Source organism: Paecilomyces variotii (assembly GCF_004022145.1).
Source record: "Paecilomyces variotii strain CBS 101075 chromosome Unknown C8Q69scaffold_3, whole genome shotgun sequence".
In the NCBI taxonomy this organism is placed as follows: domain Eukaryota; kingdom Fungi; phylum Ascomycota; class Eurotiomycetes; order Eurotiales; family Thermoascaceae; genus Paecilomyces; species Paecilomyces variotii.
Genome location: NW_021167142.1, coordinates 1943285 through 1965264, shown reverse-complemented (window position 1 = coordinate 1965264; position 21980 = coordinate 1943285). Strand labels below are relative to the sequence as shown.

The following is a 21980-nucleotide window of genomic DNA, read 5'->3' as shown; positions in this document are numbered from 1 at the left end:
GTAATACCTGATTGATGAACATGTGTTGGCAGATGGGAATGTTCCACAGAAATCGTGGCACAACCCGCTGCTCTGGCTATTGGAAGATGCGAGCATAGGGTATAAAGGTTCTTCACTGGAGATAATTCTGTGTTGTTTTTGCTTAGACTAGATAGTGGGACAATCAGTATCAACATCGCACACACTTTCAGTCTACAGAAAATTCGCAACCATTGCTTTGTCTACAATAAACTGATGCACAGGGAAAGAATAAGAAAAATGGCACATATAATAGGAAGTGAGGTACACTTTCCATCGGATAATCTATAATTAATAGCGCTGGACAGGGTGCTGGATACAACCGGACCGGGCCCGACTTTGGCTATTATTATTGTCCTTGAAGCAAGAAGCCATCTGTTATTCAATTTTCTGGTTCTTTTTTTCTTTCTTTTCCTGATTCATGCATTCCATACATATTCTGGAATCCGTATATCCCAGTAGAGAACCTCTAGAGGCCACTCAGCTAATCAATTAAATAGTTGTAAGGTATTAATTATCAACAATTCTGCTTGGGCGACAACCGGAACCCCCGATGTTCGGCCCCCGCGGTTAACCGAGGCTTGCCCGTCTGGGGTCTCCGCAGGTGCAGAACCTCGGTTTCCCCGGCCAACACGCTCTTCTCTCGCTTTTCAACTCTCTCACTTATTTCCCTCCCATTGATGCTCTGCTACTAGAGAAGTAGTAGGTATTTGCTCTGACAGTAGCCGCTTTATATATACCCTCCTGTTTGTACGACATGGCTAGCATCAGCCGCACCCTGCGGCCCTTGTCCCGCACTGCTACTGCGTCCTCCAGACTACTGTCCGCAAGACGGACGGTGTCTGTTCGACCACTGCAATGGTACGTGCCCAGAGGAGGAATCATATTGGAGTAGCTCCAATGAAGCAAAGGGAAAACCTATGATATTGACATTTTATTCTCTGCGTCAAGTGCTCGTACCTTCGTCGCGACGCCCCGCCGGCGGGAAGCTGACCTTTCCCACCTGACGCCCACCCCGATCACCCTTCTCTCCGAAACGGAAGCCCTGATGGCGGAGCAGGTCTCCAAGTTTGCGCAGGAGCAGATTGGACCCAAGGTCCGGGAAATGGACGAGGCAGAGACAATGGACCCGACTCTTGTCGAGCAACTGTTCGAACAGGGTATCATGGGTGTCGAGATTCCCGAGGAATTCGGAGGTGCGGGCATGAACTTCACCGCAGCCATCGTGGCCATTGAGGAGCTGGCTCGTGTCGATCCTAGTGTCAGTGTCATGGTGGATGTGCACAACACCCTGGTCAACACCGCCTTCACCAAATATGGCGACGCCAACAGCCAGCGTCTCTGGCTGCCCAAGCTGGCTACGGGCACTGTCGGCTCCTTCTGTCTTTCTGAACCGGTCTCCGGCTCCGACGCATTTGCGCTGCAGACCAAGGCGACCAAGACGGCCAACGGATACAAGATCAATGGCTCGAAGATGTGGATCACCAACGCTATGGAGTCTGGTATTTTCATTGTCTTCGCCAACCTTGACCCGAGCAAAGGCTACAAGGGTATCACGGCGTTCGTCGTTGAGAAGGGAACGCCCGGTTTCAGCATTGCCAAGAAGGAGAAGAAGCTGGGTATCCGCGCCAGCAGCACTTGCGTGCTGAACTTCGACGACGTCGAGATCCCGAAGGAGAATCTCCTGGGTGAGGAGGGCCAGGGTTACAAGTATGCCATTGGCCTGCTGAACGAGGGTCGTATCGGTATTGCTGCTCAGATGACCGGTCTGGCATTGGGTGCCTGGGAGAATGCTGCTGGGTAAGTTCACCTTTTCACTGCCTCTGTTCAAGAAGCAAGGCCAGCTAATCAAATCTACAAACAGCTACGTCTGGAACGACCGCAAGCAGTTCGGTCAATTGATCGGTAACTTCCAGGGTATGCAGCACCAGATCGCTCAGGCGTATACTGAGATCAGCGCTGCCCGCGCCCTCGTCTACAACGCTGCCCGCAAGAAGGAAGCTGGCCAGGACTTCGTCCAGGATGCCGCCATGGCTAAGCTCTACGCCTCCCAGGTTGCAGGTCGCGTGGCTGGATCCGCAGTCGAGTGGATGGGCGGCATGGGTTTCGTGCGTGAGGGTATCGCCGAGAAGATGTTCCGGGATAGCAAGATCGGAGCTATCTATGAGGGGACGAGCAATATCCAGCTTCAGACTATTGCGAAGAACCTTCAGAAGGCGTACACGCGATAGAAGAAGAGAAGTAAAGAAAAGCGGCAAATGAAACCGAATAACTGAATGAACGAAGGAGTACACTGGCAGTGTCCTGTGATATTCCTTTCCCCTTCTATTTCTTGTAAACTGGGATGCGAGCTTTTTTGTACTTTGAAGACGTCCATGTTCGATATTGCAATAGATCCGACGAAATGAAGATGAGGAGGCGATAAATTTATTTCGATTCTGCTCCAGCGTTGAACATTTCTGTTTCTATTCGTCATTCACGTGCACGTGGTGCTCGGACCGTAAAAACAGTCAGGATTGTATGATGCTTTTTGTAGATGAAAGCTGTACCCGTACCCCAAGCAGCGGAACCAAATGAACCCCACTGCTTTCTGATTTATCCATGGTGATTTTCTCTCGGTCGCGAAGAAAGGGGGATAAGCATCTAAAAAGCTCTGAAGTCGCAATAGGTCAGAAATGCCGAGTCGATGGAGTCACGCATTGAGAGATTATGTACCATGAGGACTCATTGAGCCTGGTGCTTGCCCCCTCTTCTTATTGCGATTGTATATTCTCATGAAGAGACAGCCTGGTGATCTACTTAAGGTAATAATGTCGAGGTTATAGCAGCCTGAACATCGCATTTCGGCATAGTTTATAAACGTCCCCGATCTCGCTGCGCATTGCTCGTGGCTGAAAAGCCTGCTGATGCACCAAAAACCTGCTGCTCCGTATTTTAAGGTGTCCACTTGGATATTGGTGAATCTTATCTCGCTAGCCAGCTGGTTGCAGTGGTATCAGGACATCGGTACAATCGAAGCAACGGCTCTCTCGAAGACAAGGCGCCAGATGTAGACTGTATGGACCGCTTGCGATATTATCAGCGTTCTAAGCTTCGTAAGTTCGGTCCTATTCGAAATCGCACGTTCCGTCCGGGGTGGCTAGAGACGAGGGCCCGTGATAGTCTTGTGGTGGTACACGCAGGAACGTATCCGAGCAGACCTGTTTCAGCGACGAGGGTCCCATGGATAGTCAGGGTGGAACTCGGAGAACCTCTGAGGGTTAGATGTATGGTGTGTCTCCGGTATAACGCTTTTGTCTATTGTCACTGGCCCTTGAAGATTTGAAGTCACTTCGTACGGAGCTGCCGGCTGTAGATTCTGCGCAAGGTGCTCTCTGCCTTTAGTATGTCTGAGGCTCGAGGCGTATTCTGCAGGATATACACCTAACGCGCCGAGTGTAGATGCGTCCTGGGCAGTCAAACTTATTTGGCCTGGTGCCATGTTCATTGCTGTGATCGTCTGGTCGAATCGCGGGGCTTGAGCCTGCCCGTCGAGCAAGTATGGTCCAACTTCGCCGGCGAAATCAGAGTTGGAAGCTTCGCTGAAAGACGAAGGACGAGACGTGATGTAGGACTGCCATTCGTGAGGTACTGATACTCTCCTCGCAATCGGTGGCATGGAGGAGATGCTGCCATCGTCATGATGTCCCTGAGGTCTAGGATACGGGCGAGGAACGATGCTCGGGGCAGCAGACGTTGTTGACGACCTTCTTGATCCATCTACTGCCACTGGCCTGTTAATGGTGCTGTATCCTGCGAGTATCTGGAAAACAGATTGACGCTGATTGGGAGAGGTGCAGGAGGTGTTGTAATGAGATGAGTCTCTTACCCTCGGCAGAATACAACGTCCCGCTACCAGACATCGCCAGTTGATGCCTAAGATGAGTGATCTCTGCTTCCAGGGCAGCGTTACGCCTCAGTACGTTGTCAAACTGCTCTTCCTTAGCGCTGAGGTCTGCTACTCGACGTTCGAGATGCTCAATATGGTCCTTCGTCCGTTGGCGAATCGTCCTCTGTGCCTCACGATCGTTGGCTCTCTTCCTCTCCAACTGTTCCGCCGTTAGCGATGTGACCTTCCGACTGCCAATACGTGATTCCCGTTTCTTCCCAGCCGTTGTTCCTTTTCTAGAGTTCATCGTGATGATGCTCTAGATGGCCTCTGCTTGAGAGGAATATTGTTTCATTGATCCTTGTTGCTTGTATCCCACTTAAGCTGACATGGAAGAAGAAATATCGTCTCTTGACGGCCAATGATACAACCTAGTGCGCCGTTATAAAACAACTATGACTGATCCATATGCCCGGTTGTCGATCTCGTAAATGCTCGAAGACACATCTCACGTACGAATAACGTCGATATGTACAGGAATAGTGCGGAATATAATGAGGGAACAGAGCGAAGTAGGACCCTTTCCTCAGCTACCCTAAGTTCGATGTTTGGCGGACCAAGTACTTAGGTGCCTAAGAGTATTTCCCCGCCAGATAGCTCCGTTGCTGGGGGCCCAGAGCGAGGCTTCGCCCGGTCTCAGAGGTGCAGTGAGCGTTCGAGTTGGGGGCCAAGAGGTAGCAACAACATTACCAAGGGCGCAGAACTACTGACCCTTGATCCGTATAAATCTCTTATGCTGAAGAAACCGCCCGTGTGCGCCGTCCGAGCTACCGATCCGACGGGTCTGGGCCCCTGCAGAGGCCTTATTTTTACGATAAGCGCGTGAAGGGCTTCATACGACCCAAGGTGCCGGAATCCCCAGGTTTATCCGAACACAGCAAGCGTCTTGGCTGCACGGAGAACCGACAATGAGAGCGGATTATCCATCCGCATTCTATCCTCAAGAATGCAGACATGAGACGATCGTAGTAGGGTAGTCTTCAGCACCGAGCGTTATGGACTCCCGGCGCATTATTGCTTCTGGTATGGCCCAGGATGTATCCTGGTGGCACCACGCGACATTGAAAGCATGCCTCTTCTGGTAAAAGGCTCATCAATCTTTATTGGCGCCAGGGGATAAGGCGGAGGATAGATAGCCCCAGAACTGAACGACTATGCCTCGGGGAACCCGATCTGACCCACTGCTAAATAGTTTCCATTGTTGTTAAGGAGGTTCGCCATGCCCATACAGGATACTGATCCGGAACCCTAGTTTAATAGATTAGTGCCTTACGCAGTAGCAAGTTCAGAAAGTAAGCCACCGACCCACATTGTGCTCGAAGGAAGGAATCGGAACCGCGATCGAGACATAATTCTCTAGACGCTAAAGTAAGACTGCTCCTGTTCTCTGGAGCTCAGATGGAGAGGCAGGCCTTGGATCAGGGATATCAAGTTTTGAACCGAAGTGCGCAAGCGAAACAGAGATTGCGACTTCGTGATTGGGAAAACCGTCTTATGTCGATCCTTTTGCCCCTTTCGTACTGAAGTAAGGCACCATCGAGAGAGCCAAGTCACCGCTAGCATTAAAGACTTTTCCGGGGTGCGGAGTGAGATTGGCGTGAAGCGAAGGGGTTCTCAAGATTCTCGGGAGAACCCAAGGTCATGCAATTAATGGCAGACTTTCGGGTCGTCCCCATAGACGAACTTTTAGTTCGGCGATGATAAAGTCGCAAAAGATGAGCCTTGGAGCCAATGTTTATCTGGGTCATTTCTTGGAACTGTAGCTGGCCCTAGGGCAGATTCGTTGACGCAGACACATGCATTGGATACTCACGGATACTCAGATATGAAGGAGTCTGAGTCGAGGAGAACCGAAAGATATGGAGGAATCTTTATCCAGTTTTGGTCGAAAAGGCGAGGCCATACCTGCACACATCAGAACTTACTTAGCGGCTTGGAATGAGGACCCCGCTTCATACCATTACCAGCACCCGTGGGAAAATGTTTATCTTCTCTGTAATCGGCGGGTGCTAACTACTAGATAAACGAAGAAGGCATGAGGGCGGAGGTGAGACGCCAAGTAAGTAGTAGGATATAGGCCTTTGACCTTCCAGTAACTAATCGATCTATGGACCTCCACATGTATGCGACCATCTCGAGCTCGACACGATCAACGGGGTTGCGATTTATTGACAATTTAGCATCCAACAAGTTGCCAGACCATAGTTTGTCTACTTCTAGCGCCTACTAGACCATTAGTAGTGTCCGGTGATCGCTTAGAGATTTGGAATCCATTCGTCTGGAATGATTCCCGACGCTTCTTCCCCTGCACGTTTTCATGAGCGCGGATACTTGACTTCAGGCACTCTTGCATTTCGATCTCCCCTTGCCATTTTCGGCGATTTGCAGTCCTGGCGTTAGTTAAGTACTAACTACTGAGCGCAGGCATGACTGGCGATGATATTCAGCCGCAGTCGAAGGATCAACACCCTGAACACCAACGACAAATCGAGGGCATGTGGGATGATAAACTCCTCTTCTTTTCAGTGAATTTGAACCTAAGCAAAAGCCAATCTTCATCCCACTGCAGGAGAGAAAAGAAAGATTCCGCGAAAGTTCTCAATTCTGCAAACTTGCCCTTCCTGCTTATTGATCATTGATCCGCTCAATTGTGGCGCCCGGCATAGTAGCCGATTCTGCTACAGCAGCTTCCTCCTCACTACTCAACGGCAGCTGGATCGTCCTTATGATTCCCTTCCTATCTAGGATTACGGGCAAGCTCAAACACCAACCGAATTCTGGTTGGAAATGGCCGACTAGACGGACATTGCGCATGTCGAGAAGGATCGAAGAGCAGATGCTACAGACGATGGTATCAATGCCAAAAGCGGTCGATCCTTAGGCTTGGATAATGCACTGTATTCTCTCCTTGCATTCCTTCGAAAGTTCTGCATGGTTGATAGTACTTGCCAAGAGACACACCACCGATCGTTGCAGTCGACCATGCCACAACCTGCGAATTTCCATGCATTCCCACGACGTAGAGCCTATTGAATTGGTAGCAACCTAAAGCAATGAGTTGGTTGGACCATCTCCAAGCTTTGGAAGAAGTGAGAGTGTGACGCACCCCTACTTTATCCGCCAACAAGCCGCGAAGCCGCACGGAATCATGAGAGGTACCTGAGCCTAGAACCTGAGACGGTCGAAGTCGTGAGATCTTGAGAGTAAGGGATGTAAGTAGATCGACTGGGTTTGCCACGACGAGCAAGATAGTGTCTGATCTGAAGGGCTTCATATGAAGGCTTTCACCACGCTCCGAGTAATCTCCATTTTCTGATACATGTGTCCAACGCTAGTTTCCCCTAAACATTCCAGTATGAGCTCATGCCCTAGCGAAATATACAACAATGGAGATCACATCAAGGTCAGGGCCTCATACCTCTAAAATACTTTAATCCTGTAGTGACGACTATTACCTCGCACTGCCCTGCCTCATCGTACTTAGCCGCTCGTGCACGCGTGCTGCTGTTACCGCTATAGGTCACATCTGAAAGATCACGGACCTGTGCATCTCTCAAGTCTACTCTCACATCAATCAAAAGCAACTCACTCGTGACGGAGCTAAGGATGAGCGCATGAGCGGCGGCAGCAGCACCGACTTGGCCCAAGCCAACAATTGCTATGAAGGAAAATAGTTTAGCGCTTATGCCATGGATGCTTGGATTTACATGGACGGATTTATAGTCAGCCCAAAGAGCGTGATTCTTGTTTTAATTGAGGCTTCTCTTGATCATCGTGAGCTTTCTATGGAGGAGAGGAAGTGTAGTACATAACACTACTTAGCACGTAGCGTAGATCGTATGGAAGTTTTGCTAAAAAGCAGCAAGCTCTCTCATTAGCAACCATGTGTTTCTCCACTGCGACAAAACTATCTGGGCTGACAGAGATCGAATTGATACCTGCCTCGACCAGGAACTTCGCGAACTCCGGATGGTTGCTTGGTGCTTGTCCACAGATACCAATCTTGCAGTCCTTCCTGCGAGCCACCGCGATCATCCGTGCCATCATCCATTTGACGGCTTCATCCTGTTCGTTGAAAAGGTCCTCAAGCTGGCCAGAATCGCGGTCCACGCTGAGAGTAAGCTGTGTCAGGACATTAGAACCGATGGAGAAATTATTGAAATGCTCCGTGAACTCGTTCGCCATGATGACATTAGATAGGATCTGGTACATAACGTAGAGCCCAAAGCCGTTCTCGCCGCGCTTGAGCCCGTATTCGGCCATAACCTCTGCTACCTTTTTGGCCTCTCCAGTATTTCGGCAGAAGGGGGTCATTATAACCGCATTACCGAAACCCATCTCTTCACGTAGGCGCTGAATGGCGCGACACTCGAGCTCAAATCCCACCTTGTAGTGCGGCGAATAATATCGTGACGCTCCCCGGAAGCCTAGTATGGGATTTTCCTCCTTGGGTTCAAACTCGACGCCGCCAATAAGGTTGGCGTACTCGTTTATCTTAAAGTCACTCATGCGGATGATCGCTGGCTTAGGGTAGAAGGTTGCGCAAAGGGCTGCAAAACTGTGTGATAGCTTGTCCACAAAATAGGCGGGCTTGTGGTCGTATCAGGTCGTAAGCTGGGAGATGTCTTCTTTTGCCTTTTGATCCTTCAGTCGGTCGTAATGGACGAGTACTGCAGGATGAACTTGAACCGCGTTGGCGACGACGAATTCCATGCGAGCAAGGCCGATGCCATCTTCTGGGAGGCGCCACCAGCGGTAGGCTGATGCTGGATTGGCAAGATTGAGCATAACTTTGGTCTTGACTTCTCGCAATCCGGTCAGATCCACCGTCTGGGTGGAAAAAGTGGATATGCCCTCATATACGAAACCCTTGTCGCCCACGGCACAGGACACGGTGACTCCTTGGCTGGTGTACAACACATAAGTGGAATTTCCTGTGCCCACAATTGCTGGGACTGACGATAGCAGCATGCGAAGTACACCCGCCATGATTCGGGACGATACCGCAGCACGCGTCATGATAGGTACCCAGTCTGGGTCAGTTGCTTCCGTCGCCAAGATTAAGCCGTCAAGGAGCTTGTCAATGTCCTTGGCAGGATCTATGAGACAGAGGTGTCTTGAGACAGCTGCATCACAAACAGAAAGACTAATAGTCAGAATGCGGCCCTTATTCATGATCTTGTACGTTCTGAATGCAGCGGTGGCATCTGCTTATTATGCTCTGCCGGCAACTTTGGATGTGATGTCATGATCAATTTGAGTAAGAGCATGAAGAGTAAGCCTCAGTGAGAACCATAAGTCGAAGTCACATCGACATCAGTGTATCTTGTATGCCTCTTCAGGAAACAAGCATTGAGCGTGGATGCGAGGGCTGTTTGCTCGAATCAACTAGAACTGGGTCAAATTTTTCTGTCTCATTATGAAGTTAATAGTCATGGCAATTTAACAAGAAGCAACAACATCGATTGTGTGTAGGTGTCTCAATGTGGTAGAGAGCTGAGCCGGACATAGGGTCGACATCACGTGTGTCGTTCGAAGTTGGCTGGTGAAAGGAGGTAAATAGGATACTTTAAAGACATCAATATCGATAACTAGCTCGACCACCTAGCGGAGAGAGTCAGAACCACATGCTGCTGACCAGGCACTGACCTTCATGGACTGTTAGTGCCGGTTAAGTAATGCTGACGAGCTTCATATCGACTGCTCTCGCTCCAGGCTGCCTTGTATCTTTATTCTCAGACATGTCAAGGCTAAGTTAGTATGTTGAGCGAAGCATCATTTCGCGAGACTGAGTATCCGTGGCCCCGTAGAGTCATCTTCTGATTGATCAATATTGATAATAGTTTTAGCAGTAGGAATCAATTTTTGTCTTTCACTCATTGAAGATAGCAAGAGAGCCAATAAGGAGAGTTAGTTCTGATCGAGAGTTCTCCCCTCAGTAGTGCAATATTTACTTGGCTAGAAAGCGACGCCTACTTCCGGTCCGTCTATTCCATGCGGTTAATGATTATTGATGGCGGCATCCACATGGTAATCTAACGGCCACTGATAATTCAAGAACAGAACAAATGAAAAGGATGAATTGCTATGCGCATATCACTCTACTATCGATGTTTTTAACAGAGATCACCAAAAATGATGACGTTGGAAATCGTCCGGTTCGACAGGCATTGTCCAACCCCATGCTTTTCTCAGTCAAACATGCCAACATGCTCTTCTATGACGTCCTAGACGGCATAAAATACCCCGCCATCAAGAACCACTCACGTAGAGTCGATGCTTGCCGCGATGAGGAATGTGAAATGTCCCTATCTCGAGCACGTGGGAGTCGTGGCAGCGGGGACGGATCCCGCTGGTATGGCAGCATTTAAGCTATGTACAGTACGAGTCCCGTCCACAAGCGCATGCGACTGGGTTATTATACTGTACATACATTACCTTGAGGAGTTCGCATCATTCCCTTCTTGGTTTGAGGCCGGTATTGATTAATCGACTATGGCTTCTAACCGTTATGCTAGACTAGATGTGTAGAGTGTGTGCGTGGGTGTTGATATTTTTAGAGTCGACTATCTAACCCGCATAACTCAAAGCGGCTTGGTTCCTGGCAATGCGTGGCAGCTGTCGATCAGATTCTACTGAGACTTGGTGCTTATCTAGAATTGTCGATCTGGATAAGTTAGAGGAAATCAGACACGGAGATCGCCGCTATTGCGCACAAGAGAACAATGTAAGATAACATAAGCTAACTATAGGTCTGTGATATTATTGCAGAAAGCTTTGGTATATGCCAATCCTGGAGTCGGGGTAACTACTCCGTACTCCGTATTAAAGTTACGCTTTGTGGAAACAAACGCAAGGGGCTAGAACCACTACGTATCGTCGTCAATATGATAGACGAACTAATGCAGGGGAACCTGTCACCCACTGAGCCGAGCCCCTCAGAGTGATCCCACCGTGTAGCACAGATAGTAGGCACAGACGGAGTTCTGGTAGGTGAATGAGGATGTCAACATGTTTTTAGATCAAATGAAGCCATTTGGACGGACTTCATCTGCGGGGGGCATCAAAGTCCAGAATTATAATTATAATAATAGTAACTAAAGATCAATGGGGAACTTGATTTAATTAAATTGCTGCATTTGGGGCGACGCCAGGGGCGCTGCTAGACTCACACGGCTGATTGGATGCGAGGCACGTGTTCCGGCCAAAGCCCCAGTGAAACGATCGCAAACGCGGCTCACCTCCAGGCCCGATCCCCGGAATCGATGTCAGGAGAGAGAACATCTGTGTTCTCTATCATATTACTGACCCCATATCCGGCTCTATCTCGCAGTTGACCTTGGTGAAGTTCCCAGCAAGGCCGTTTCGTGTTTCCACTGATCCGTTCCTGGTTTCTGGGTGGGCAAGGTAAGCTAATTGCGGCTGAGGCTGAGGCTGCGGTGCCCAGCAGCCCCCAACTCACCCAGATCTCGCCGCTGGATCCCCCGCGAGATGGAGTCGCGATAGCCGTTCTTTCGCCTCCTCGTCTCTTCTTGCCACATCACCTCTGTCTGGTGTCTACCGGGCCTTGATACCGCACCCTGTTCAACGCAGCATACCCTTCGCGCCGTCGATAGTGATAGTGGACAGTGATAGTGGACAGTGGATCGGGAGATGCGAACCGGTGATGGAGGCCTTGGTTTATGAAGATTCGCCTCTGGCAGATTATCTGCAAGGTACGACAGAAGTCTCCCAGATGAATCTGGGCTTGGAAGCTCATCTCGTTCGATATAGGGGCAGGCGAACGAAGCGAGGACTGGATCCCTCAGGAAGCCGACAATGACTCCTCATCCGACATGCGACTTGACTTTGCCCCTCGTGGGATCTCGACGTTTCAAGAACGGATCCGAAATAAATTGCCCGCGCCATTAGACTTGACGGTCGCGAGGAAGACAGGTGCGATGGGCAAGATCCATGACGCCTGTTCGGTAAGCACAGTGGTGACCCTGAGAGTTGGCGGGAATACGGAGTTGACATGGCGTTTAATATAGTTTCTGGTCAGTTCTCGGGTCGGAAGAAGCGACAACGAACGATTTCTGGAGAAGTTCGGATACCTCATTGTCGCATCTCAACTCCTCAACGAGCATAGCGCCCCCTCCTATACCTCGGCCGCAGACGTATTGTCGAAGGTTCCTGCGGCACAGCTACCGTCTCTGTCAGAGACGTTTGGTTTACAAGGTGTAGTTTTCACGGCGGCAACGTCGTTCTCGGTTGCGTGGTTAATCCACTGGAGTCGATCGAAATCTGGGTCTGGATTCAATACGCGGAGGGTGGCAGTTTTGTTAATTCTACTACCTGTTATCGCACTTGTGTTCTACGCCTTCACCAGACGGCAATGGTTGAAATACGTGAGACATCAGGCAGTCGAGGCCGCAGCAGTCCTGGTCAGCAATGCGCGGAGCTTCGATTCCGCTGCTTCCGCCTCAGTAGTCTTTGTCCAAGAGGTCGAGTTGGTCTCCAGAGGCTATAGGATGTAAGCTGAGTCCTGTCTCTGTCGACGAGACTGTAGCTGACTAGAATGCAGGAGCACTCCTTTGCCCCCAGTGAGCCGATTGGAGGAAAACGCGCAAACCCGCCGGTGCATGAGGTTGCGCCGCGCGCTCTCCGAGTCACTGTTCTCATTACTCGAGCGATACATCCAGGCTCAGAAGATCCTCCAGCCACTGGCAGAGAGTACAAGCCTGGAGAAGTACTACGATATATACGAGATCTCCTTCGAGGAACTCCTAGACGCTCAAGCAGGACTACGTGAACGAGGGGCTGAGGATCAGTACTCCTTGCGATCTCTTCGTACGCTCTTCGGCAGACTGTACACTGTAAGGAAAAGCATCTTATGCTGTCTCCTCGCGCTCAGCGCCGACGGGGGAAGTTCAGATATTCCGAGGTGGAGTGCTGCGGTTGAGGAAATGCGAGATCTGGCTACTGTCACAGGGAACAATGTCACGAGGATTAGCAACATCCTGAATGAACAGGACCGTATGACGAACCTTTCCTCCACGGTAGAAATACACAGGCTGACATCTCTAGGCGACATTATCCCTCCGTCTCCTCTACCAAACGCATCACCCAGCCGGGACAGCTTCCGTGCGCAGTTCCGGAAGCTCAATTCTCTTTCTCAAAGTATCCGTGCATTGCATGCAAAGATGCATGTCATTCGCGAAGAATCCGATGCAAGCTTGGAACAGAAGGGCAATGAGTCCGACTTGATGACGAGTCTGATGGCGCAGTACGAATCCATCGGTGCAGATATCAGAGGGCTTCTTCAGGAATGGGAAGCTGGCAAGTCGGCCCTGATAGCCGGCTTCGAGAGATCCAGTTCCTCAGATCGGTCCTCACGCCCGACCAGTTCACTGAAGTCGCCCATGTCCCCCACTTTCAGTCTAAGTGGTTCCACGGAAGTCGAAGGAAGTCCTGCGGATGCTCTGAAACTCCTCGAAGGTGACAGCCAGCCGTATTTGAATCCGGATTACAACATGGATGACGAGGAGGTGTTCGAGGCCATCGCTCTCCCGGTTCGAAAACGGGCCTCACTGACCAGGGAGGAGCGAATCGCTCGTGTCAAAGAAGATCGCGCCAAGCAAGCGGCCGCACGCGAGAAAACTGACGCAAACACCAACATGTTGAAGGAACTTGAGACAGTTATCAAGCATCGGCCTAGAACAATAGCTGCGCATCGAGTCACCAGCATCTAGCGCATATGTTCGCCTAGCTGCGACGACTCGCCACATTCGTTCACAGCGATCATCATTTCCCTTGCATCGTTATTATACTCAGCGCCTCTCATTACCGTCACGAGCTGCGAGATCGATACCCGAGATACTGTATATATAGAGGGCCGGCGTCATTTGGATCTGCTTGGGACTGGTTCTTTTCTGAAAATGGGTTCTTTGTATTCTTCTTTAATGTTTTTATATTATCTTATCCTCCGAGGAAGGAGCATATTGGCACCGGTCATCATCTGCTAGTGATTTTCCTATGTACTATACTATATTAACAGTCTTTGGACATAGCTCATTTGTCGCGTTTCTTACTCAATCCACCTGCTTTCTAGTATACGATGAGGTCTTCTATAGCGATAATGCCGGCAGTAGCTATACACGCCATTGTAAATCTAGATCGCGCAGGGTACTCTGATGTAGATAAGTTAATCCTTTCTAGAACCTCTCTCGACGTGGATCGACTGTGGTGGTATCTGACTCTGAGTAGAGAGAATACAGGAACTTGTTCTAGATTGCAAGGACACCGGTAGATTCTCGACGCGCTAACTGTCAATAATTCCGCATTGGCCATAGATAGATGCTGCTGGTGCCTGGATCGAATTAGGCGGCTGAACCAGCTGGCGGCACAGGGTGCTTTACGCGACCTCGGGAACGCGACGCGTCACCCCACTATGACCTTCAGCGACCTTTCGCTTTGGCATCCCCAGCTCTGCTAACGAACACTGCATATTTTTCGCATTCACTCTTCCTATTACCTTCCAGCACTCAGTCACATATTGCGGTCGTGAAGACAGAGCATACTAGCATCCATTGATACTATCTTTTTCGCTGTTCTATATCTCGTCTTCATCGGAGCCTCTCATTCTCCCCTCATTCCAGATATCCTTTTCTACCTCACACACACACACACAAAGCAAGAGTAGGCATCCCTCTCCCCGATTCGTGATAGCAACGGAGACAACTGATACACAATAGTGTTGGAAGCACGGCTAGAGCAGGCAAGTCTGCTGAAGAAGGTATGCGAAACTCTCTTTTTGCCTTAACAGCTTTTGGTCCAGCATGCTTACGACTCTCCATTATGCAGGTTGTCGACGCGATCAAGGATCTCGTGCAGGACTGCAACTTCGACTGCAATGACTCCGGTATCGCCCTTCAGGCCATGGACAACTCTCACGTTGCCCTGGTGTCCATGATGCTGAAGGCGGAGGGCTTCTCGCCGTACCGCTGTGACCGTAACATCGCTCTGGGAATTAACTTGGTTTCCCTGACGAAGGTCCTCCGTGCCGCACAGAACGAGGATATCTTGACGCTGAAGGCGGAGGACTCACCTGATGTTGTCAACTTGTTGTTCGAGAGCGCAGAGACCGACCGAATTAGCGAGTACGACATCAAACTTATGGACATTGACCAGGACCACCTGGCTATTCCTGACACAGACTACGCCTCTACGGTTGAGATGCCATCCGCAGAGTTCCAGCGTATCTGCAGAGATCTTAACGCTCTGTCTGAGTCAGGTGAGCCGACCTTATGCTCCTCACAGCACCTGTCACATGTTTGCGCATTGACTTTTGTCGTGTCTTGACGGTTGCTAACAGACGAACTGTAGTTGTTATCGAGACCACGAAAGAAGGTGTACGATTCTCCTGCCAGGGTGATATCGGTAACGGCTCTGTGACTATCCGTCAGCACTCGAATGTCGAGAAGCCAGATCAGAACGTCACCATCTCTCTCTCCGAGCCTGTTGCCCTTACCTTCTCTCTCAAATATCTTGTCAACTTCACCAAGGCCACCAACCTGTCCAGCAAGGTGAAGCTCTGCCTTTCCCAGGAGGTTCCCCTCCTGGTCGAGTACGGACTGGGAAGCGGTCATCTGCGCTTCTTCCTTGCTCCTAAGGTATGTTTTGTGCATCTCTTCACTGCCTACACGCAAGATGACTAACCTTTCATTTCCACATCATAGATCGGAGATGACGAGTAAACATGATCACATCAAAGACCAAATATCTGAAAACAATCCAAGAAGGGAAAGAAAAAAAAGAAATAACAACAAGCAGATAATAAACCGTTGCCAGTTATCAATATGGAAGGAACCAGCAGATGCACCTTTCATTTTTTTTCTTGCCGAGCAGTCGATATCCTGGATACTGGCCAGGGTAAGGCGGATGCTAGGGGGCGGCGCAGGCGTTGCTTGTCTGCGGACAAGTGAGCATGAATCGGAATGAAAATATGCCATGATATTCCCGGGATCATTGAACCATTCAGTGGTTTAAGTGCATCAAGCGATTTTAATTTTTGTTATTGTCTTATATCTATCTGCAATAACAATCTATTTCCCAATGAAGCGAACTGTTACCGTTTAACAATCAACCGGAAGTCCGATGTAGTACTCCTTACAGTGAAACGACGTAGACCATCTACAGCCGATCTGAATTTACGCTGAACACACTCATATGGAGGATGGATGAAAAATCCCATTGATAGCTAGCATCTAGCATACAGGAAAGTCGGGCCAGAAATATCCAGCCGACTATCCCTACCCAGACAATATCGAGAGTATTGTTCCTCCCAGCCAGGTTGCCACCATGCCATGATATCCGAGTACAATAATCGACAGCACATGCTAAGCATATGAGTCTCACGTCCATACATCAGGACAACAATCCCTTTGCCACACACTTCCATCATCTAAATACAGAGACATCCGAGTCACCCAATCCGGATCACAAATTAGCAGTATCCTTATTAAAAAAAAGACGTTCCTTTCCATCGCCCTCCCCCCGTAACTCAGGGTCAAAACACCAGGAGGGTAAAAAAAAAAGACTAACCTGAAAAAAAAGAAAAATGAAGCGTCGTCCTCGTCAGAATAATCGGAATCGAATGATACCGCTCCTCCAGCCCAAAAGCCAGAGGAGCAAGGCATGCTGCGTATTGCACTAAAGTGTCATGCAGGGTCCAAGAACCACCACACACACAATCTTCGCAACGGCTCTCCCATGGGAAAAGAACGACGAAACGCCATTCCCCCCTCCCCCGATGTTTCTGATGCCTATTGCAGACGTAATTCACGCCAGGCCCTCACGGGCAGTACCGGCTCGAATCTATTTCTTCCCAAGGAAAGAAAAAAGAAACGAGCGGATTAACGAGTGCTTTTTGAAGATTCCTCCGAATTTCTCATTTGCATGGTTTGGAGAACAGGGAGAGTATATATATATACTCTCGACCTGTTGTGTGTAGCAAAGAAACGCAGCATTGACGAGGACGACGCTTGAAGAGAAAGAAAGAGAAGAAAAGAAAGAAAGAAAGCGGAAAAAGTGGGTTGATATTTATGATGTGGGATGGGGATGGGGTTTGCCTGATTTTGCCACTTTAGACCGCCTTCCGTTGTGGGAGATATGATGGGGCGATGATTTATCGATATCCTCTGTTCAACAGATACTGGTTACCTAGTAAGTACCTATCTAAACCTCTGGCTGCTTTGATTCTTCGTGTTTCGTTTAAATTATTGGGGGCTTTCCGAGCAGTGTCAATTATGAGGCTTATGATGTCGGGTATTAGATTTGAAGTTGAACAAACAGCAGTTTATCTCAAGACGGGATCTGTGCTCTTAATGGCTATGTAACAAGGCCAAATAACACGTCCTTTTCAGATATTCCAGAGACTGTGGAGTGGTCAAGTTACTGAGCAGAAAGAAGTATATGAGCTATTGCGGTGGAATTAGGACGAATTTTCGAATAGCCGCCACAGCGCTTCGGAAGGTACTCAACTATGGTTTGGTGGCAATAGTAAGTCCTATCTCCAGTAAATGACGCTGGAGCAACAGTGAATGATCGTGGCCTTTGGGCGATAATCCGCATCGGAACAGAGAAACAGGAATGACAGTTTATCTCCCGTGGAAAGCCAGTCAATGATAATATCATCTTCAGCTGGAGTAGTTTCGGAGATGATAGTTAAATTCCTAAAAGGGAAGTAAGTAGTCACGAGGGCATCTCGTGAGGCCTTGGTAATAAGGCGCCTCAGTCAAAACCGCGGAAATATATCGACCTGTTGATCCTATTGTTTGCTTTCTGGCTGTATGAGGGGAAGAGAACAAGATAGCTTGGCCCATAGGGTACAGACTAGTTAAGCATTAAGTGTCTGAGCACGAACTGGTTCTGTTACATAGTCCCGCAAACTCTATCGAGACACGAGACGGTCAACAGTCTTTCTCTTCTTCTTTTTCCACTAATTGCACGGCGCTTCTGGCGGTCAAGCATAGATTGATCCGATGTGAGGAACCACAAGGAGAAATTCTCGAACAGCGCTGTTCAGACACCTTGCCTTGATCGGAATGCTGAAAGGGGGGGGCTGAGGAGGGTATACATACTCTATTTCTTGCTGTTTTTGCATCAATGAATTAACTATCAGAGAAGCATTACATCAGGGAATGGAGGAAATAGCAGCAGCAGAATCTCAGCTGGATGCCCCCAGATGAACCAGGGGTCGTTGCCTCGTACAGTAATTGAAAAGGGCGGATAGTCTCGCATAGATGACCGTCAAAGTCCGACAGAACGGGGCAGAACCATTGTCTGAGCGCGTTTTGCCCAGACTCTTTGGTTTCTTGTCCTTTTGTTTTTCTTGTGTCATTTTTCTTTTTACATGCAGATAATGGAAGAGGTAGTAGGAAGATGAGATAAATGACGTGCTCGAGGAATGTTCCCATTATGACGCGGCGCAATCTCTCGGCTGTGTACATCCATCGATCGTTTCCTGTAATGTCGAGCGTTGATCTCAGGCAGATTGGTATCCTGGAGATCTCGGGAGTGCGCCTCGGGGGATTACCATAGATAGAGGGGGCTGCATTGACCGTCGGAGGCGGTGCTGGGCGTGGCGTTGTTGCATGAAGACCCAGAAGGTGAACAACTTGTCTGAGACGAGGAGAGGAGGGGCTCACTATGGTACTATCCATGTCCATGTCCACCATGAGACAGCCGGGATGACCGTGGCTGTGAACGATGCACGGCCACATGCGGTGCCTGGCTAAAGAGCGTAGTATTGTATGACAGTAACTATATTTAGTGGTAATACTGGCGGACTAATAATAATTCACCATAGTAATAATAATAATAATAAGATTAAGAATAATAAAATAATACTAATAAAATAATAATGGCAATGTACTGTACTGTAGCAGAACATCCATGATGATTGTCATTTGCCCAAGTCACACCGCCTGGATGGATCGCGGGGTGGAGAAAAAACGCCCATCAGCCGACAGAGCCGACCCGGTTCGAACTGAAACCAGCCTTCCTCGGTTCTCGGTCCATCCGGCCTATGGACGTCGTTGAGAGGGCATACTGTACTCTATGAATACTTATCATCTTGTTGTTAAGTTATTGTTTAGCCAGATTGGTATGACTGCGCGCTGGGCGTGACAGGGCTGCAGTCTTCGAGAAATCGATCATCGTTGGTGTTCAACCTGTTGGGATCCACGACAAAAAAGGGACAGGGGACACGTTAACTACTAACTACAGTAGCTGGGCCAAGTCGGGGAACTGCCGCAGTGCTGCAGGAGCCCCCCCAAAGCTGGGAGAGGATTAGTGGCACGAATAACAGATCGATTGTTTGGAGAGGCACTTAACCGGAACGATCACAATAATAATAATAATAAGTTAATTGATGACCCTTTTCCAGGACGAGGATGCCAAGCTGACCCAGCCAAGGCGTCTAGAGCCTGAGAGTCCCTTTTCCAGAGTAGTCTACTACTGTGGACTTGAACCTGAGACTGTGAACGTTCTAGCCTCTCGGGAATATGGGCAGGTCGACGAGGCTCACGATAATAATAATAATACTATCCCCATCCAGACCCGAGAATGAATGCTTGTGTACCTGGATTCAACCACGGACTGGCGACCCACCGCGCGTACGACGGCCGTCAGAAGCGCGGTTGGAGATTGCGAATCATCATGCGAAAAAGACACTGCTGGGCTCCGCCGTCAACATCCTAGATACTAGCGGAAATGGCTCGAACGCGCAGGGCTATCGTATAAACGGTATGGCCAGCCTGTCAGCGCCATTTTGCGCTGTTGTTGTTGGACCCGTTTACCGTATTCACAGGAACACCCCGGACGCCAAAGAGCTCTATTCTAATAATTCTTCTTCTGTGCGGGAGTCGAGAAGATGATTAGCACTCGTAGTCAGTCTGATTAACTAGACTAAGAATAGTCGTAGCAACCGCCTGTTGCAAAAGTGGTCGCCTGGCCCAGTAGCATTTTCCTCTCCTTCTCTCACACCTCTTTGTCAGGCCTGCAACCCTTCGATCTGCTCAGTCGCTACCTTTCTCATCGGAGAGAACCTCGTTATTCTCATCCGTCCGCATTCCTCGACACCGTATATCGTCCGCTCGTTAACAGTACACAAATCCCCGTGGCGGGCGGTTGCCTTCGAATTCCCCCCGACACATCGCACCCTGAAGAACCAACCCCCTCCCCGCCCTACATTCGACGTTTCATTCCGCTTGGCAACATCGCTGCTCACAGTCTGCCTCCCCTCGATCCGACGTGATACTTCCCAAAAGATTCCTCTGTCCTACCGTTCCCCTCTCCGGATTGGTTGCAGACGCTTGAGGGTGTACCCCCGGACTGGTCACCGTCCAGCCCTTCGTTTTTCTTGACGTCCTGCTGCTGGGGAAGACAAGCATTCTTTCTCGACGCTGGAACACTTGACCTCCTGACCAGTCTAGTGTCTCGAGCGTTGGCGACCAACAGTCCTGCTGCACCGTCCAACGCTCCAGCGCTGTTCCCACCGTCTGGTGGGAAATCTTTCATAACAACCCTTTCAGCTGATTTCACCCGAGTCGCCGAGCTCCGTGACGGAGCAGTTCGCCAAAATTCATTCCCAAAAGCATCGCTCCTCTCGCTTGGGGGGGCGACTTGATCCCTCCTTAAGAGTCTCTGGAGGCTTCCGTGCGAGGGAAGGCTATCAAAACGTCTCATCCGACGACCCTGCGCCGAAGATGTACGTACCCAACTCACGCTGGACGTGGACATTTGTGGTAGTATCGACGGTCCAGGCGATCGTCACGTTGGCTCTGGAGTCGTAAGTATCAGCCGGTGACATCAAATCAAAGGGAAAAAAAAAGAACGAATTCGACTGACACTTCCGGCAGTTACGTTTTCGCGAATTTCCAGACGCAGCTGAATCCCTCCGCAGAAGATGTCAGTTCGTCAAAAACCATTCCTACTTTCCTGACGTTGTACATTTTCGGCTTCGTATACGAGCTGGTTTTGGTCTACGATGCCTTGCGACTTAAGAACACGATTCAGGTCATTGGGATCTGTATCTGCAATGTGGGACTTTTGATATATGGAGCGGTCCAGATGGAGCAGATCAAAGATGCGGTCGATGTCCTGATGGTCAACAATGCGATTGATGAGGACATTTGGGCGGAGACAATGCCCTTCCTCATTGTCATCCCCTGCGTCGTGGGCTTAGGGTCAGCCCTCATGGGATTCATCGCATGGAAACTCTATGATGAGTTTGCGTGGTCAATCTACAAGCATATCAGCGCCGACCTACGCATGAAGCGTCGATACCTGACGTACCAGGTGAGATTTCGACGGTCGGCGATGGGGAGGACAATCTAAGCTGACGAGGTTCCCAGATCTACATCGCACTCCTCAAATTCGACTTCTTCTTCTTCCTCGGTTTCACCGTGCAATTCGTGGTCATTGTGACTGGCAAGACGGACGTCGAGTTTGCACTTACCCTTGCCGCCATCCCTGTGACGATTGTTATTCTACTATTTGCCGCCTTTTTCACACGTCGAGAGAGCATCTGGGGGATGCTGTTTGTTATTGTACGTGTTTATCCTTCTGATATCGATTGTGTACATTCCTACTAACGATCGTCAAGGTTCTCTATCACGGTGCCTTGGCCTACTTCATGTTCAAGCTGGTGCGCATGTACCAGCCATCCCAATATCGGGAGTACCTTCCTGCTCGACGGTCTCTCACCTTCTTTGCGGTCATCACGCTCGCTCTGATTGTCGCCACTATTTTCAACGCCATCATGTGCACCCTCAACTTCCACAAGGGCCTGAAGCCGCATATCACTCGGAGAAAGGTGCTTAGTGAGGAAGAGAAGATTACTGAGCTCTCTGTGAATATGCAGGGCGGCAAGGTGCCTACTCGGATGATGATCGACTGAGGTGTTTCTGGCGGCGGCAGACGAAAGAACAAAAGAAAAATACGGGAAAAAAAAAAACGAAAAAAAGACGTTCGATTCTCATGACTCGTGCAC

The 21980-nt window shown here is 49.5% G+C and overlaps 6 protein-coding genes across 6 annotated transcripts; 4 read left to right on the top strand and 2 right to left on the bottom strand.

Annotated features, from left to right (window-relative positions):
* Positions 1–518: 518 nt before the first annotated feature.
* C8Q69DRAFT_218088 (acyl-CoA dehydrogenase mitochondrial precursor) lies at positions 519–2736 on the top strand. Its single transcript, XM_028626266.1, has 3 exons — positions 519–879; positions 970–1818; positions 1883–2736. The coding sequence occupies exons 1-3, from the start codon at positions 776–778 to the stop codon at positions 2247–2249; spliced, it is 1320 nt and encodes a 439-aa protein (XP_028486807.1). The 5' UTR covers positions 519–775; the 3' UTR covers positions 2250–2736.
* C8Q69DRAFT_519114 (putative bZIP transcription factor) lies at positions 2737–4193 on the bottom strand (the record flags this gene model as incomplete). The annotated part of the gene is made up of 2 exons (XM_028633463.1): positions 2737–3810; positions 3887–4193. The coding sequence occupies 2 exons, from the start codon at positions 4191–4193 to the stop codon at positions 3224–3226; spliced, it is 894 nt and encodes a 297-aa protein (XP_028486806.1). The 3' UTR covers positions 2737–3223.
* A 3536-nt stretch (positions 4194–7729) lies between these two features.
* C8Q69DRAFT_519106 (Pyruvate/Phosphoenolpyruvate kinase-like domain-containing protein) lies at positions 7730–9591 on the bottom strand (the record flags this gene model as incomplete). Its single annotated transcript, XM_028633462.1, has 2 exons — positions 8618–9591; positions 7730–8536 (listed from the first exon to the last, which is right to left on the bottom strand). The coding sequence occupies exons 1-2, from the start codon at positions 9119–9121 to the stop codon at positions 7730–7732; spliced, it is 1311 nt and encodes a 436-aa protein (XP_028486805.1). The 5' UTR covers positions 9122–9591.
* Positions 9592–11612: 2021 nt separating this feature from the next.
* C8Q69DRAFT_485991 (proliferating cell nuclear antigen) lies at positions 11613–15681 on the top strand (the record flags this gene model as incomplete). The annotated part of the gene is made up of 10 exons (XM_028631867.1): positions 11613–11672; positions 11755–11913; positions 11977–12458; positions 12573–12961; positions 13013–13662; position 14110; positions 14680–14720; positions 14789–15218; positions 15311–15597; positions 15664–15681. 10 exons carry the CDS (start codon positions 11613–11615, stop codon positions 15679–15681), a joined length of 2517 nt encoding a protein of 838 aa, XP_028486804.1.
* Positions 15682–19395: 3714 nt separating this feature from the next.
* Positions 19396–20037, top strand: C8Q69DRAFT_217859 (hypothetical protein). The gene has a single exon (XM_028626265.1). The coding sequence runs from the start codon at positions 19492–19494 to the stop codon at positions 19861–19863; it is 372 nt and encodes a 123-aa protein (XP_028486803.1). The 5' UTR covers positions 19396–19491; the 3' UTR covers positions 19864–20037.
* A 657-nt stretch (positions 20038–20694) lies between these two features.
* C8Q69DRAFT_443558 (hypothetical protein) lies at positions 20695–21887 on the top strand (the record flags this gene model as incomplete). The annotated part of the gene is made up of 4 exons (XM_028628926.1): positions 20695–20777; positions 20848–21286; positions 21343–21537; positions 21594–21887. The coding sequence occupies 4 exons, from the start codon at positions 20695–20697 to the stop codon at positions 21885–21887; spliced, it is 1011 nt and encodes a 336-aa protein (XP_028486802.1).
* Positions 21888–21980: the final 93 nt, after the last annotated feature.

Bases quoted from the DNA above. Each gene is read 5' to 3' on its own strand.
- C8Q69DRAFT_217859 (XM_028626265.1), top strand. From the start codon at position 19,492: ATGGGCAGGTCGACGAGGCTCACGATAATAATAATAATACTATCCCCA.
- C8Q69DRAFT_218088 (XM_028626266.1), top strand. From the start codon at position 776: ATGGCTAGCATCAGCCGCACCCTGCGGCCCTTGTCCCGCACTGCTACT. The intron at 880-969 runs GTACGTGCCCAG...CTCTGCGTCAAG, and splicing joins TCTGTTCGACCACTGCAATG to TGCTCGTACCTTCGTCGCGA. The intron at 1,819-1,882 runs GTAAGTTCACCT...ATCTACAAACAG, and splicing joins GCCTGGGAGAATGCTGCTGG to CTACGTCTGGAACGACCGCA.